General features: G+C 35.5%; 1 protein-coding gene and 1 pseudogene across 1 annotated transcript; one reads left to right on the top strand and one right to left on the bottom strand.

Annotated features, from left to right (window-relative positions):
- Nucleotides 1-700: 700 nt before the first annotated feature.
- Nucleotides 701-1,892, top strand: LOC111876821 (uncharacterized). Its single transcript, XM_023873395.1, has 2 exons — nt 701-1,218; nt 1,403-1,892. The coding sequence occupies exons 1-2, from the start codon at nt 701-703 to the stop codon at nt 1,890-1,892; spliced, it is 1,008 nt and encodes a 335-aa protein (XP_023729163.1).
- Nucleotides 1,893-3,646: 1,754 nt separating this feature from the next.
- Nucleotides 3,647-5,860, bottom strand: LOC111876794 (salutaridine reductase-like; annotated as a pseudogene).
- Between the last annotated feature and the right edge of the window lie 11,913 nt (nt 5,861-17,773).

The following is a 17,773-nucleotide window of genomic DNA, read 5'->3' as shown; positions in this document are numbered from 1 at the left end:
ACTCCTCTAATGGTTCACAAACACCAAGAGCAAGAGGATGAAGAGGAGAAGAGAAGGAGGCTGCCCAAAACATGTGGAAACCCTAGAAGGAAGCTTGTCCACCTTTTTGGGGCATAAGGGGTCTTTAAATAGTGAGGCTATTAGGGTTATCTAACAAGGAAACCCTAATTTGGATGCTTAAGCCCTAAGCAACCCATGGACTCCTTTCCTTAAAGGCCTTGGACGATTTCTAATGGGTTTCCCCATAGAATTCGTCCAACCTTATAATATAAGGCAATCCATGGCCCAATTGCAATTATCTTATAATTACAATTCTAGTCCCTTAAGTTTAATTAATCTCTTTTAGTCACAAACTTAATTCTTATTAATTCTTGACTAATATTAATTAAACAATATGATTTCTCCTTTAATATATTATTCTCATAATATATTAATAAATCATATTTAATCGTTTCTCTCCATAATTCATCCTATCAAGTTGCTTTGGTGAAGGCAACCCAAAAGGACCATGCACCATCGGGTCAAGTACATACCAAAATAGTTATGGACTTAGACACTAATCCAACAAATTCGTGGTCAAGGCTATGATGGTGCAAGTAATATGCGAGGTCATTTCAAGGGTTTGCAAGCATTGATTTCAAATGATTGTCCATATGCATATTATGTTCATTGTTTTGCACATCGATTACAATTAACATTAATGGCTGCTTCCCAAGGAGTTGTTGCATTACATAAGTTTTTTACTCGATTATCTTTTGTTATAAATGTTGTTGGTGCTTCCTCCAAACGTACCGACCAACTTAGAGATACACAAGCTGAGGAAATTGCATATAAGATTTCTATTGATGAGTTAGAGACAGGTAGAGGTCTTAATCAAATTGGTACATTACAACGAGCTGGCGATACTAGATGGAGTTCTCACCTCAAATCAGTTTCGAGCTTAATTAAAATGTTTAGTCCAACTTGTGAGGTTTTACTTAAAATTATTAAAGATGGCATCGGTCCAATCAAAGGCGACGCAGATTCTGCATATGAGGCTATTACTACATTTGAGTTCATTTTTGTTCTTCATCTCGAGAAAGAAATAATGGAGATTACCGATTTACTTTGTCAAGCTTTACAAAGACAATCTCAAGATATTTGTAATGCATTGAGGCTAGTTGCATCCACCAAATTGTTATTGCAAAAAATGAAAGATGAAAGATGGGATGGTTTACTGTCTCTTGTTATGTCAGGAACGCAACATTGATATCCCTGATATGTCTTCTCCATACTTTAGTAGAGGGGCTCGAGCACGTAACGAGCATAGTGATCATACACTTGAGCACCATTACCGGGTGGATATATTTTATGAGGCAATTAATTGTCAATTAATGGAACTAAATCATTGATTCAATGATAGATCAACGGAGTTGCTTCGACTTTCAACAACTTTAGATCCTAAAAGTGTCGTTGAGCCTTTTCGAAGTGGTGATGTGATTAAGTTAGTAGAGAAGTTTTATCCCGAAGATTTCAATGAACAAGAGAAAGTAGTTTTGAAGATACAACTTCAACATTATGAGATTGATGTCGTTCAACATGTAGATTATAAACTATTGACATCTATATCAGAATTGTGTCAATGGTTGATAAAGACAAAAAGAGTGGCGAACTTTCATCTTATTTATCGAGTAGCGAGTCTCATACTTACTCTTCCAGTTTCTACTGCTACAACGGAGAGGTCATTTTCGGCAATGAACCTCATTAAAACAAGGTTACGGAATAAAATGGAAGACGAGTTTTTGAATGACTCATTGGTTTTGCATTTCGAACGAGAACTTGCTGAAAAGATTAGTTTAGACACAATTGTACAAGACTTTAAAAATGCAAAAGATCGTCACATTCCACTTTGAAAAACGATGTAACAGTATTTATATTAGTTTTCATGTTTACAATTTTAATATGTCATAGTTTTGCACAAAATAAAACTTGCATATATATTTTAATTTACGCCCCTGCTCACAACTAATAAAATATAAAAAATGAATAAACCTTTGGCTATCAGAATATGTGAAACAATGATGAAAGTGTGGGTAGACAATGGAGATGGGTAGAAGTTTTTTTATTTATTAAAAATATAATATTAACAATAAAATTTGGTATTTGTTTGAGCATTTAATCTAAAGTTAGCATCTTGATGGAATATATATATATATATATATATATATATATATATATATATATATATATATATATATATATATATATACTAGCCGTCTACTCGCGCAAAGCGGCGGACGGCGAATAATTTGATCTCTTTAGAGTTAAAACCATTTTGCGTTCACTTCGAGAAATGAATATTAAATGACATCTATTTTGAAGAGCATTACCATACCATATTAAGGGGGTGTTTGGCTAAGTTTTTTTAAAACAACTTATTAGGTTCCACATCACTATAAGTTAAAAAAATGTTTGGATTAAAATAACTTATTCCGGTGGGGAACCTCTAATACGTCATTTTTTTTCATAAGTTACCCTACACTTACTTATTAACTTGTAAGCTAATAAACTAATAAGCAATAAGCTTTTTTGCCAAACACCCCCTAAATGGTTATTACTTCCATTTATACATACCCAAACCACTTGTACTGTTTATCGTCCTCTTTTTTTTTTTTTTTTCGTTTTCCTTAATTCCTTTATTAATTTAATGTCCTACTAAGTAAAATGCTAAAATATATAAGTAATAGTTTATAAAAATAAACCTTTAGAATATCAAGTGTTGTGATTCAAAAGTCGATAAATAGGCCTTTGAGAAGGCCAAAATACTCAGATGTCAACTTGTTCATTGTGATTTTAATCCAAGTTTGGTCACAAATTAAAACATTTTCAACGATGGTATGTAATTCAAGGATTCATATTGATTTAGGTTCTCGAAACCTTAAAATATTGAACAAAATCTATATAGAACTTATAATAAGGACAATAATCACCGTAATCAGGAAGTCCATGTGATGAACTTATAATAAGTCCATGTCAAATCTTGTGTTTATAAGGACCAATGATGAAAAATGTTTCATTTTTAGACTAAACTAGATGAAAAATATACAAACTACCTTAATCATGTCAAATCTTGTGTTTAACCGTTCTTTATTGCAAAAGTAAGAGGCCAAAATATACAAACTAATGATAATACAATGCTCTAACTGACCCTCTTGGTTGAGTTCTTTGAACCTGCAAAGCCAACACATTAAAGAAACATAGTAAAAACCTTTTTAGGAACAAACCTGATATAATAAAGCCTTCACCCAATATATTTATAAGATAAAAATACAAAAAGTTAAAAATGATGAAATCAATTACAAGTAAGAATTAAAATAAAAACCAGTTAAGAAAGAGCCATCTGCAGAAGGGATATTTGAATCAACATGTATTTTCTGATGGTTTCAAATTTTGAATTATCCGAAATTTAGGGAAGAAGATAGAATTTGTTGAGAAATATAAGGATTCAAAACACAAATTAAATTTTAATATTATTTTAATGATGACTACTTGTACTATTAGCTTAATGATTTGAATTATGCCACCACTCTTTGGGGGTTTTATAGTTTTCATCCCTTCAACTTTTACCACTACAATCTCTACCCACACAAATATGTTAAATTGTCAATTTGGCCCCTTTTTTTTTCCAACATTGTTAAAGTTTAGGACTTTAGAATTCTGCCACCACTATTTTGGGGTTTTACATTTTTCATCCCTTCAATTTTTACCACTACAATCTACACCCACACAAATATGTTCAATTGTCAATTTGGCCCATTTCCTTTCCAAGATTGTTTTATTTCCCTACATTTTCCAACATTGTTCTATTTCGATACTTGCTCTTCCTTGGTCAATGGGTAGTCGACCCTACTGTACACTCTTGCATTTCTTTGTTACATGTTTTTGGAAACTGTCAGTTTTGGGCCAATTTTTTTTAAGCTCTAAATTATTTCCGACCAATTTTTTTTTTCTTTTTAAGAAACTTTAAATTATTTCCAACCCATGCAAAGCATGGACTCTTTCCTAGTTCATATTAAGAAACATCAAACGTATGGTGAAATTGATTGAATTACATTTTTTCACAACAGTGGAACAAGTGTTAGCAAGGAGTTTCTAGTCCAGCGGTATCCGATGTTGTCCGGCCTCTCTCCTTTGAGGTTGAGGGTTCAAGTCCCGTTGTGGATATAAGTGAAATTAAGGTGTACTTTAGGTAGGAATAAATTAGATTTGCTATTTAAAAAAAAAAAAGTGGAACAAGTGTTAATAGTTTATGTACTTCTGTTTGTACAAAAATTTATTCCCAGGAGTTCGTTGAAATATTACGAGTAATTCGTTTGCCGTTTCTAAAAAATATATCTTATTATGACAGAGTAACAAAAGCACATTTATATTCATAATATTATTATTATTATTATTATTATTATTATTATTAGTACATTGCCCAATTTATAGATTAGAACGGGGCTATTTCCATTTGTTGGAAATAAACACCGGAAGGGCCATCGTCCGGCAACAAAGCAACCATTACAGGAGCTCTAGCACCCTCTTCTACCTTGAGGAATCCTGTATGAATTGTCATATCTGTTTCAACATAACCAGGATGCACACAATTAATAATAAAATTAGGAAATTTTTTCGCCAAAACCCGTGTGTAAGCATTAACCACTACTTTCGAGACTTTATAAGCAGAAACTGTTAAAGGCCACCCATTCTCCTGCAACTTAATTAGAGGCCTTAAAGTCCCTCAAAAACCACCGGATAATCTCTTCAATCCTCTCTTCACTTACATTTTTCATATCTCGTAGCTCTTCTTTCAACTTCTCATTGTGAAGATACTGAAAAACAGGAAGATTAAAGTTAAACTTTTTTTTTTTTTTTTTTCTATTTTCAATTTGTTTTTAACGCGATTACTTATTACTTACTCTTAGCTCTCCGTAACTGGAGGTAACATTGACGATTCTTGGTGAATTGGAGAGCTGCAGAAGTGGTATAAGTGCTTCCGTTACACTTTTAGTTGCAAAGTAATTTGTTTGCAAACACTCTTCACCTAGTTCATATGGTTCCTCAATGACTTCCGCAAGAAGATGCGCATTCTCATCGAGCACTTGCACCTAATCAAAGAATACATATAATATTGTTCATAATTTTTAGCTTTGAAATTTTACTTTTAGGTAGTTGATACATGTATTTTAATCATTTCTCTAATGAGCCGAATGCTTGCCATATATGAAGAAGGACTTGCATGCATGCATAGAAAATTACTTACAAATCCAGCACCGGTTTTGAATTCTTTTTCATGCATAATAATTCCAATTAATGCTGCATTATTGATCTGGAACATGAAGTTTAGATTTTCTTGAACTGCAAAAATCAATAATTTAAGCAGAATCACACTGAAGTTGTACGATTTTCTTGAACAGCCTTATATTTTAAACAAGGTGAGACAAGTATGATATTTTCCTTACCAAGATATCAAGTTTTTTGAAATTGGTTTCAATGATTTTAGTTAAACGTTCGATGCTTCGTGGATCATTGATATCAAGTTGATGGAAAACGATATTTGGAAGGCCAGAATCATGGAGTTTCTTGACAGCTTCTATCCCTCGACTCTCGTTCCTAGCTGTTATTCTGTTAATATAACTTCAATTCCATTTACAGCAAGCTGACGACATATTTCGAATCCAATTCCTTTGTTTCCTCCGGTAACAACTGCACATCTGAAATTTTAAACATAAAAACTGAATTAATTTTGCATTTAGATCTTCGGGTTGTAATTATGGTAACAAGATAACCTTTGTGAAGATGAGATATACCTTTTCTTTTCCATTGGCTCATATGAATTGGGTTAGGGATAAGAAAAAGAAACCAACCTCTTTTATAATGCATCAAATATCAATAACCGATTTTTCGTTAAAAAAAAATATTTTTAGTATTATTTGAGTTATACATATCGTTTTTTTAGCGAGAACACATAAAAAAGATGATACCCGGCCCATTCGGTTTAATTTTCTTCACGTATCACGTCTGTTTCAATCTCTGTAGTATTGATAATTGATTGTATTTAACTCATCGGATATGTAAATTCATTACACATACTGACATACAAACTTCATGTGTTATATATATCAAGGTCAAACTCTATATAAAAACATAATCAGTCAACTTTTTATTGAGCTTATAAATAAGTTTGTAATCAAATCAAAGAACAATATAAAATAAGAAACTAGTTACCTATACAATAATATATATTCAGTGGCGGACGCAGACTGTTTTAGTAGGGGTGTCCCTCGTACTTTAAGCGGGTGCACCTAACAGAAAAAACCAAAAAAAAAAAAAAAAAAAATTACACTGTGTGCCGGAAATTGAGCAGTGACCCGGGACCCCAAAGGCCCTACATAGGTCCGTCACTGTATATTTAAATTAACGGCAACAACTAACCAAGCAAAAGAGCGTTGTTATGGAAACTTTTCTATATTTGGTAAAAACATTTTTATTTTATTTTATTTTTTTGAACGTCAAATCTAATCTGGTTCTAAGTTAACATCTAATTATATATATGTTTATGACAGAACTTGAACCATCAACTTTAAAAAATGAGGCTCCACCTGATACTGATACTACTAGGTTAGAAACCCTTTGATGGTAAAAAAAATACATTTTTGTTCATACACATTTATCAAACACATTTGGTCATTGATCTCTTTGTATATCTTCTTTATGGGGTCTATTTGTTCATACACATGAGGTCAAACATTGCTTTACACAACATTTATATTTCCCTATCTCATCTCAACGAGATATTCTAGATGTATTTCATTGTTGTTGTATAATATTTTTACTGTGATGTATTTCACGAAATATAGTGTCAGCCTGATAATTTTGAAAGCCTTATATATAAAAAGTCAACATGGGCCATAAATATTTAATTTTTAATATACAAGCAAAGTTCATTAATAATAATAAAGCAAAGTTCACTACAAAGAAAAAGGCAATTAGCGGCGACTTTTGGTCTCGTTGTCGCTCGTAATGGTAATAGCGGCGACGCATCGCCATTAATAGGTCGCCGCTACTGCTCCGTCGCTATTGATCAATATGTTGCCGTTAATTCCTTTGTCGCCGCTAAAATCAGCAAAGCACCAGTGCCATAGGGGTGTTCAAGAATGACTGAAACCGAAAAACCGAACCTCAAACCCGACAAACCATTACAATTTTTAGGTTAACCAAATCTGTTATTTTGACTATTTCGGTTTGGTTAACCGAACCGATAAAAGCATCGATTTTTCGGTTCGGTTATGGTTCAGGTTTTTGGAACTGACGGTTAACCGAAAAACCAAATTTTAATTATATATTTTAAGATAATATTTAGGCTTGAAGTTTAATATTAATATTAGATTTATTATTAGAAATTATCAATTTCAATTAACAATTTTCATGTTTACTAACAATTGTAGACAATTGAGATGAATACGCAATCAATTTATATCTTCAGTTGGTTCATCTTTAACATAAATAAATTAATATATTATGTCATGTTTTATTTATTATAGATTTTAAATTTTATGTTTACAAAAGATTGTTAAAAGACTTATTATTTTGAAAATAGCTTTAAGGGCAAATTGCAAGAAAATCACTATATTATCATAAAATTTCGATTTTGGCACCGAGTTTTTTTTTTTTTTTTTTTTTTTTTTTTGCAATTATTTCATTATTTTATAATTTTGTTGCAATATCAACCAAATGATCAGTTCTCCCGGTAACCACTTTTCTCGAATTGGAATAAAGTCACTAAGTTTACCAAAATTGATTTTGACATCGAGTTTCAAATTGCATGAAAGTCACTATATTACCACATAATTTTCATTTTGACACCGATTTTTTTTCTCAATTATGTCATTAGATTTACAATTTTGTTGCAATGTCAACCAATTGACCGAATCATGAGATGTTTTAGAGGCTTGATTTAGAAGCTCGATTTATACAACACATAAGTGAAGGTCGGTCTAATGGTTCAAACCCACTTACAAATCAGCGAAAAGGGCATGGTTACCCTTTCATAAGATGCTATTGTGGTTAAGAGGCTCGATTTATACAACAAGTAAATGAAGACCCCTACAAGGTCGATCAAAGAGCCCCTACAAGGTCGATTTATACAACAAATAAATGAATACCCCTACAAATGAAGATCATGCCGTGGTAATAGCCTAGTGATCAAATGTGTAGAAAACACATTTTTGTCAAAGCCATGACCTGGAAAAGATGAGGCCACAACGTGGTCTCGCAACGGCGATTCGAGTTACGTAAAATGAACAATAACATCAATGTACTTTGAAATACCACGACGTGGAAGAAAGTAAATTACCTTTTAGTTTTAGTGACATGATCGAGAAATGTCTAGGGATGTCAAAAAGCCCAAAACCTGATCATTTCGGGTCAGGTAACGGGTCATTATCGGGTCCGGGCCAGGGAGTGGGTTAATGGTTATCCTTGCCCCGCCCCGATATATATATATATATATATATATATATATATATATATATATATATATATATATATATATATAGAGAGAGAGAGAGAGAGAGAGAGAGAGAGAGATAATATGTTCGAAACCTTTTGATGTTAACTGCACGCGCTTAAAGATAAAATATTTATTGTGAACAATCTTTTTAGTTATTAACAATCTTGTGTGAATGATCATTCTTTTATGTTTTGATGTATTACACTAAACTTAAATCAAATAATTTTTAATATAACGTCCAATTTATTTTACTAAAGTGATGCATCATATTTTTAATTTGAAAGAAACGCTAGAACATGTTTTTCTTATAAGACATCGGGGTACCCTAAAACGAAATAAAGATTTCGTTATGAATTGTTGTAAACCCGATAAGATACCCGAAACCCGACGGGAAAACCCGAAATCCAATGGGACGCTCCGATAAGATACCCGAAAGATATCGGGGCAGATTTGAGAAACCATGCCCCGCCCCGAACCCGTCCTGTTGCCATTCCTAGAAATGTCGCAAAAAAGAGGTATCATAAAAGACGTGCCACGATGTGGCATGAAGTGTACCACGATGTAACGACTGGAACAAGTTAAAAAGATAAATGATCTGTAATCTGATCATTTCGAAAAAAACACTCCTAAAAACACATACTAAGGTGTGATTTCACCTAGTTAAGCCCTAGGAGTTCGATTTTTTATGAGAGTTACAAATTAAAGCTTTAATTTAGTGGATTAAGGTATGAATTACTACTTCTAACACTTCAATTTATTATAATGTTTAATGTTTAATGTTTAATTCTCGTCAAAGTATTTCATTCACAAATGGCATCTAAAGGTCAATCTAGTGGCTCAAAGTCACTTAAAAGTTAGTGAAAAGGGCGTACTCATCTTTTTTGGAGATGCTATTATGGTTTAAAAGCTTGATTTGTACAACAAGTAAATGAAGACCCCTACAATGTCAATTCAAGAGATGCTTAGTGAGTTTGAACCACAAAATCGACCTTGTATGAGTCTTTATTTACTTGTTGCACAAATCGAACTTATAAACCACAATAACATATCCTTAAATGGCAAGTATATCTTTTTCACTGACTTGTAAGTGAGTTTGAACCATGAATCGACATTTATTTATTTGTTGTATAAATCGAGCTTCTAAACCACAATAACATCTCTTGAATCAGTCAATTGGTTGACATTACAAAAAAAAATTGTAAATGTAATGACATACTTGAGAAAAAAATTCAGTGTCAAAATCAAATTTCTATGGTACTATAGTGACTTTCTTGCAAATTAAAACTCGGTGTCAAAATCGAAATTTTGGTAAACTTAACAACTTTATTGCAATTTGGGAAAAATAGTTATTACAAGAATAGGAAAAACCGGTCATTTTGGTTGATATTGCAACAAAATTGTAAATATAGTGACATAATTACGAAAAAAATTACTCGGTGTCAAAATCGAAATTTTGTGGTAATATAGTGATTTTTTTGTTTGGTGTACAAATTGAGCTTCTAAACTACAATAACATCTCCTAAAAGGTTGACCATGCCATTTTCACTAACTTGTAAGTAGGTTTGAACCATTGGACCGACCTTCATTTATAAGCTTCTAAACCACAATAACATCTCATGAATTGGTCAATTGGTTGACAATTTAACAAAATTGTAAATGTAATGACATAATTGAGAAAAAAAACTCAATGTCAAAATGAAAATTTTGTGGTAATATAGTGACTTTCTTACAATTTGAAACTCGGTGTCAAAATCAAAATTTTAGTAAACTTACTGACTTTATTGTAATTCGAGAAAAGTGGTTACCGGGAGAACAGGGAGAACCGATCATTTGGTTATATTGCAACAAAATTGTTGTAACATCTATAAAATTCGAGCCAATTTTAAACTTTTTAAATCATTTAAAACCATTCAGTTATTACAATTTGTTTTCAAAATAGTTTAAACATTAGAGTTCCTAGAAATCAAAATCATCAATCGAGGAAGTGTACGGTCACGCCGTCGCCTTCCCGGCTCCCGCGGTCATCCGTTGAACTTGAAACAATAAACTGAAACTGTAAGCTCGAAGGCTTAGGTGCTGTTTGTTTTTTCGAAGAGAAATTGCTTGAAGTCTGCGGACCACCTCTTCAATCCTCTGTAGCAGAAGAGGTGGAACAAACGGCTGCAGCATGTAATAAAAAAATATGTTTGTTTTTTAACGTCTGCAGACTGCTGCAGTAAGTTAAACTAAGGCGTGAAGAGGTTTGAAGCAGTTGGTTTAGTGCTGCGCCACGCAGCACACGCGCAGCAGTTTTTAAGTCAGAAGCCTTCTGAAAAACAAACAGCTGCGAATGGCCAAGTGTTGCGCGTGTGCTGCGCGGCGCAGCAATAAGTGGTTTGAAGTGGTTTTTTTAAAAAAACAAACAGCACCTTAGTGAGTTACCCCCAAAATACCAACCTCACACCGATATAACTATATCATATAAACATATAAGCAACAGAACAGCCATGCATCTCGAGTCTACAGTGTGATTGGTCCGCCCGCACCGGGCCTTTAGTCCACCTGGTCCACTCTCTGAGTCTACAGTATGACTGGACCGCCCGTATCGGGCCTTCAGTCTATCTGGCCCACTCTCCAAGACTCGGCACGTCTGGATCGCCCTCTTGGGGCCTTCAGCCTATCTGGACCGCTCGTCGGGCCTTCGGCCTGACTATGTGCCCTCCTGGGTCTGCAGTCTATCCGGTCCGCCCTGGGGATGTTGGCCTACAGCACGAAGCAGGACCCGCCTCAACCCAACCCCCATATCAATCAAACAATCATGTGCACATAAATATCATACGCTAGCATGTATATAACCGATAATCATACCGATCTGACATATCACTAACACAACAACCATCCTATAACCAGAATTCCGACCTAACCTATCACTAACATAACATCATCCTATATACCAGGATACCGACCTAAACCAGGTCACTAACATAATACCATCCTAACTACCAGGATGCAGATCTAGCAGATCAATAAACATATCAAGCAAATACCCGGATACAACTCCGATAAAGGGCCGACCTTGGTGCCTTAGACCCTATTGATATAGTGAGGATAACTCACCTCACAATGCCGATCTGAACTGAAGAATCGAACTCCCAAATCGCTGCCTCACCAAAATTCCCGAACAGCTGATCTCTCGACTCCCAAAGCTATCAATACCAAAATATCATTGAGTTCAAACAATAATCCTCCTTAGGGTAAAATGACCATTTTACCCTTAGCCCAACTTGGTCCATATCCAAGGCTCAAAATCATAATATGAAAAGCCCAACATTGGATGGGCTTCCCAAACCCACTAGTTGCCCACTAATGGCCCAATTTGCTAAATTGGTCCCAATCTCTCTTATGGGCCATACCCTAAGCGTAAACATCTTCTTGGCCCACATTATCTGACTCTTGATGGCCCACTAAGGCCCAAAGACCAAAATTCCCCCGCATGGCCCAAACCGAGGCCCAAAATCCATAAGGCCCATAACTGATGAATACGCTGGGCGTACTCCTATGTACGCTAAGCGTACTAGCCTAATGGTGTGTATGCTGGGCGTACCTGCTTGTACGCTCAACGTACTCCCCTGTTAAGTCATTTTCCCATTAAGTGTTTAATACTCAGATTCAGGAGCTACAATCATAGATCCAAGTCCTTTCCAACATCTTAATCTATAAAGTCACTGACTTGGTGACTTTACATGCCCGAAACAAGTCCAAACTCCAAAAATGATATTCTACTTTCATGAAAGTGGTCTTAACTCTTGCATGAACCCATTAAGACCACCAAGATGACAACTTTATGTCCTAGGGAGTCATTTAGCACTAAGGGTGGCAAACCTTAGCCTAGAAGCCAGATTTGGACTAAGAAGCTTCAACCTTTAGACCAAAATGACTTCCAAACAAAACCATAATAGATCTAAGCACTCTTAGATAAAGTTTATAGCCTTATACCTCCAAGTGATCTGAAATGGAACCCCAAACTCGGATCTACTGTTTCCCCTCTGATCCACCACCTTGCTATACTCTTCACTTGCTTGGAAATGGCATCACAATCACTAAAATGCTCTCTAATGACCTCCAAAGCTCCAAGGACACCCAAGGGAGGGTTAAGATTTCGTGGTGGCTGTATGAAGATGAGAGGGAGGCTGGTAATTGGGGTGTTATGTGTTGGATTAGGTGTCTAAGTTCATAACTATTTTTGGAATGTACTTGACCCAGTTGTCATGGTCCATTTGGGTTGCATGGCATCATGACACTTGGATAGACTAAATGAGAGAAAGGACACTTATGGTTTATTAATATATTATAAGTTCTAATATATTAATAATAATATTTAATTAGTATTGATCAAGAATTAATTTGGTGATCAAAAAGAGACTAATTAAATATATGGGGTTGATTGTGTAAATCATCCATTTTTTTATAGTGGGTTAATGATCAATGGTTTATTGAATTGGGCTAAAACCCATAGGGTGCTCCATGGATAGTCCATGGAGGTTAAAACCCATGGATCGTGGAGGAAATGAAAAGCCATGTCAATTAGGGTTTACATGGTGTAACCCTACTTGTAACACAACTATAAAAGGACCCCATGGGCTACCAAAATCGACAACTAAGTGTAGAACAAGAGGGCTAGCCGATTTTGAGTGTGTGTACTTCTCTCAAAGCTATTCCAAGATTTGTGGTGTTGTGTGAAACACTTGAGGCATCACATTTGGGGTGCTAGGCTCACAAAGTTCTCAAGGAATCCAAGCAACAAGAAAGGTATGTTCTCCTACTAGCTTTTATGTTTCAAGTTCTCCATGCCATGCTAGTGAGGTTAAGAACCTTGGAAAAAATCAAATTTGCATGTATTTTAGTAAAACATAGATCCAAGGTTTCTAGGGTTGCATGTACACCTTAGTAGTGTTAGAATGCTCATAACCCTTCAGTGGTATCAAATCCTAGGCTTGTTTTCTTGATACTTGATGCAAACTTGTTAAAAAAATCAATGAAACTGCTTTCTGCTAAGTGAACTCGCCGATTCCATGGGGGGACTCGACGAGTCCATGTGTTTTTTCATCCTACTCGTCGAGTAGGTTCACGCACTCGACTAGTAGGAGGCACAGAATGTAGTTTTTCGAGTTTTGCTGTTGGAAATGGACTAGAATCATTACCCTTAACTGTTTTGGACTTATAAAACCTGTTTTTCATGTGGTAATGATTATGCTAATCCATTTACAATGGTAATTATCAAAATTTCAAGTTTTATATGTGTTTTTTATGATTCTTGAAATCGTTGATATGAATGTTCATACACATATGAGTTTAGTAGATCATAGGAATTATTTGCAAATAGTTTGTTAGTTTAATTCTTGATCTTGATGTGTTTTAATGGAATTCATAATTGGTCCTCAAGTTATGGATTACTAAAAGTCTTTCTTTTAAATTCCATTAAAGAACACATAAGTTACATAAAATGAAGAGTATTCATTTTAATAAACCATTAACTCATAAGTTATGAAGTTGAAAAGTTTTGAAAGTTACAAAGCTTGCCGTCAAGTTTTGGAACATTTAAGTCACTTTAAAAACTTTAGTTTCAGCCCCTAGAATTTTAAAAGTTAAAATTCAACTCTTATACTTTATAATGTTATAAGTTAATAATATATATATATATATATATATATATATATATATATATATATATATATATATATATATATATATATATATATAAGAACAAGTCGTTTTACCGTTAGTAGGCCTCATTCACTAAGCCGGTCTATAAGGGGGGGTATAAGGCTGCTGCCTATAAAATGGCAGCTTAATGGGTGTCCACTCTCACCCACTGCTTCCTTGACTGGTGGAGGGTCATTAGCCGAACGGGAAGGAAAATGACTTTAATTCTCATTAAAAGTAATGATTATTAGAAAGTAACTAAATGTTTTTATAAATTCCGAATATTATTTACTTTAGGAAAATGTGAATTTGGTGTTAATCCATGAAATTACACTTTGCACCTTGCTTAAGTCGTTAGTGGAGCGTGTGTGGTTAACCGACACACTAACTTGGATTTAACAAGGTTGGTGAAGGGTGGCTTAAGGTTTATCATAGATCGATGGAGCGTGTGTGGTTAACCGACACATCGGTTAGGTGATAAACATTAAGAGTACCAAGTAATTTGCATGAATATTCACAACTTGTTTTGTGATCCTCGGTATCCCATTCACAAAACTTGAAGGGCAAATTCGAGATTGAAACATGCCATTAAAAAGTTCGATGAATCTCAAAAGAATCAAGGAGTTTCAAAACCAATTAAAACCTAATAATTCATTTCGTTATTCATGGTGGAAATTGGTGAATCGTCATTCACCTACCTTCAAATATTTTATAGCTTGGATTACGGCATCCCTCTTCTAAGTTATAAAATATTGTGTTGGGTCCTAGCCTTAATATTACATTTGGGTGTCTTATTAAGGACTATTTCTATATCTAATCTAAACTTGTCTTTCTTCTTTTTCAGATGTCTTCCAACAATGTTGCTTCTGGCTCAAATCCTACCGGCTCCTTCTCTCTCATGAACCTTTGTGGGAGAGTCATCTTCGATGGATCCAACTTTAATGATTGGATCAGGAACATCAGGATGGTCACGTGCTATGAGGACAAGGAATATGTCCTTGATAAGGAGCTTAAGGATCTTGATGAGTCGTCTGCTCCTCCAGAGGAGATCGCTGAATTTCAGGCACATGAGAGAGATGCCACTAAGGTGGCATGTATCATGTTGGCCACAATGACAGCCGAGCTCTAAAAGTCCTATGAGGACTTTTATCCTTTTGAGATGCACTAGGATTTTATGGACAGATACCATCAGAGTGCTCTTCAAGAGAGATATGAAATAATCTCCTTCATGATAACAACCTGAATGAAGGATGGTGATCCCATCACGAGCCACATGTAGAAAATGAAAATATTTGTGGACCGTTTGTTGAAATTGAATGTGATTCCCGGAGGAGTTGGCAGACATCATTTTTCACTCGTTACCTTCTTGTTATGATCAATTCCGAATGACATATCACATGAACAAGGAGGAATTTACACTCAGCAAACTTCAAGGAGTTTTGAAGACCGCCGAAACTGGTCTTAAAGGTAAATCGGTTGTTACCACTCCTGCTCCTACCACCGCCCCTGTTCTGGCTATCGGGCAAGACAAAGGGAAGAAGAGGAAGAGCCCTTCGAATGGTACCAAGGGAAAGTCCCTTGATGGATCCTCTTCAAGTAGAACCAAAGGTGGTTTTGTTACTCCTTCTGCTAACCCTAAAGAGGTTGAATGCTTCTATTTCCCTAAAAAGGCGCACTGGAAGTGAAACAGCCCAAAGTACCTGCAAGATGTTAAGGATGGGAAAGTAAAACCCAACCATGCAAGTATTTACACTATATTGTCTAATAACTCACCATATTCTAATTCTTGGGTCCTTGATATAGGTTGTGGTATTCATATATGTTATGATTTGCAGGGACGAAGAAGAAGTGAGAATGTGGAGCATGGGAAAATAAACTTGATCATGGGGAATAGGAAAGTTTCACCTGTCACCAAGATTGGAGTTTATTTTTTGTTGCTAAGTAGTAGGTTAGTGTTAGATTTGAATAAGTGTTGTTACTCGTCTGAAATGGTGAGAAATATTATTTCCTTTCATGGTTTGTACAAACAAGGATTTACCTTTTCGTTTGATAATGAATGTGATGGTGTTAATGCTTTCTTTAATAATGTTCTTTATTTTAAAGCACTACCTTGTGATGGTGTATATGAAACTGTTTCGGTTGTTGATAACCTAGGAAATAATGTGTTGTGTATCGATTCTTCCACTAACTTGGATAAAGCATCATTATGGCATTGTCGTCTTGGACATGTAAGCAAGAAACGCATAGGACAACTCCAAAAGGATGGAGTCTTGGAGTCATTTGACCTAAAGTCAAATCATAGTTGTGAATCTTGTTTGGTTGGGAAATGACACAGTCACCCTTCACTGGTTCTTGTGTTATGGGTGATGGTTTGTTGGATCTCATACATACTGATGTGTGTGGACCCTTCAGAACCGCCACAAGGGATGCTAATCGCTTCTATGTGACTTTTACTGATGATTATAATAGATATGGATATATCTACTTAATCAAGCATAAGCCAAAACCTTTGAAAACTTCAAGGAGTTTAAACAAGAAGTGGAGAATCAGTTGGGCAGGAACATTAAGATGCTTCGATCCGATCGAGGTGGTGAGTATCTTAGTACAAAGTTCCTTGACTATCTTAAGGAATGCAGGATTGTCTCACAATTGACACCTCCAAGAACACCACAACTTAATGGTGTGGCTGAGATGTGTAATCGAACCTTGTTGGATATGGTTCGTTCCATGATGAGTCGAGCTTCGCTACCAATATCATTTTGGGGGTATGCCTTAGAGACTGTCACCCATATTGTTAATCTAGTCCCTATCAAAAAGGTTGCCAAAACACCTCACGAGATGTGGACTAGAAAAGTTCCCAATTTGGACCACATCAAGATTTGGGGTTGCGAGGCTTTCATGAGGCGCGAGACTCATGATAATCTTGAACCTCAAAGTGAGAGGTGTATTTTCATCGGCTACCCACAAAAATCCTTTGGTTACCTCTTCTATAGACCCAGTGATAATGTGGTCTTTGTAACAGGGAGAGGAGTCTTTCACGAGAGAGAGTTCATAAGCCAAGGAAACAGTGGGAGACAAATTGATCTTGAAGAAATTCAAGAGTCAAGTGGTGAAGGAACCTCAATCCCTAGAATTCAACCTGAGGAGGAAACTCATGTTGATCCGACAGACGAGTCTGTACCTCTGAGGCGTTCCACGAGAGTTAGGAATGCACCCAAGCATTATTATGGTTTCCATATTACTGCGGAAGGTGATACACTTATCGGTGATAGCACACTGGTAAGTCTAGATGAACCTGGTTGGAAGCCATGGCAGGCCCCGAGGATGCTAAATGGAAAAAGGCTATGGATAGAGAGATACATTCCATGTATGACAATCAAGTTTGGAACTTGGTTGAGAATGTACCAAGTCGTAAGACAGTCGGGTGCAAATGGATCTTCAAGAAGAAAACCGGCATGGATGGTAATGTACACACTTATAAGGCGCGACTGGTTGCAAAGGGATTTTCTCAAACTCCGGGAGTTGATTATGATGAGACCTTTTCACCAGTAGCAAAGA

This window comes from Lactuca sativa, chromosome 4 (genome assembly GCF_002870075.4).
Source record: "Lactuca sativa cultivar Salinas chromosome 4, Lsat_Salinas_v11, whole genome shotgun sequence".
Lineage (NCBI taxonomy): Eukaryota > Viridiplantae > Streptophyta > Magnoliopsida > Asterales > Asteraceae > Lactuca > Lactuca sativa.
Note: the sequence above shows the minus strand (reverse complement) of the source record. Positions and strands in the feature narration are given on the sequence as shown.

Excerpts from the sequence above, each read along its gene's own strand:
- LOC111876821 (XM_023873395.1), top strand. The coding sequence starts at position 701 with ATGGCTGCTTCCCAAGGAGTTGTTGCATTACATAAGTTTTTTACTCGA. Across the intron at positions 1,219-1,402 it reads GAAAGATGGGATGGTTTACT|ATCAACGGAGTTGCTTCGAC; the intron begins GTCTCTTGTTAT and ends ATTCAATGATAG.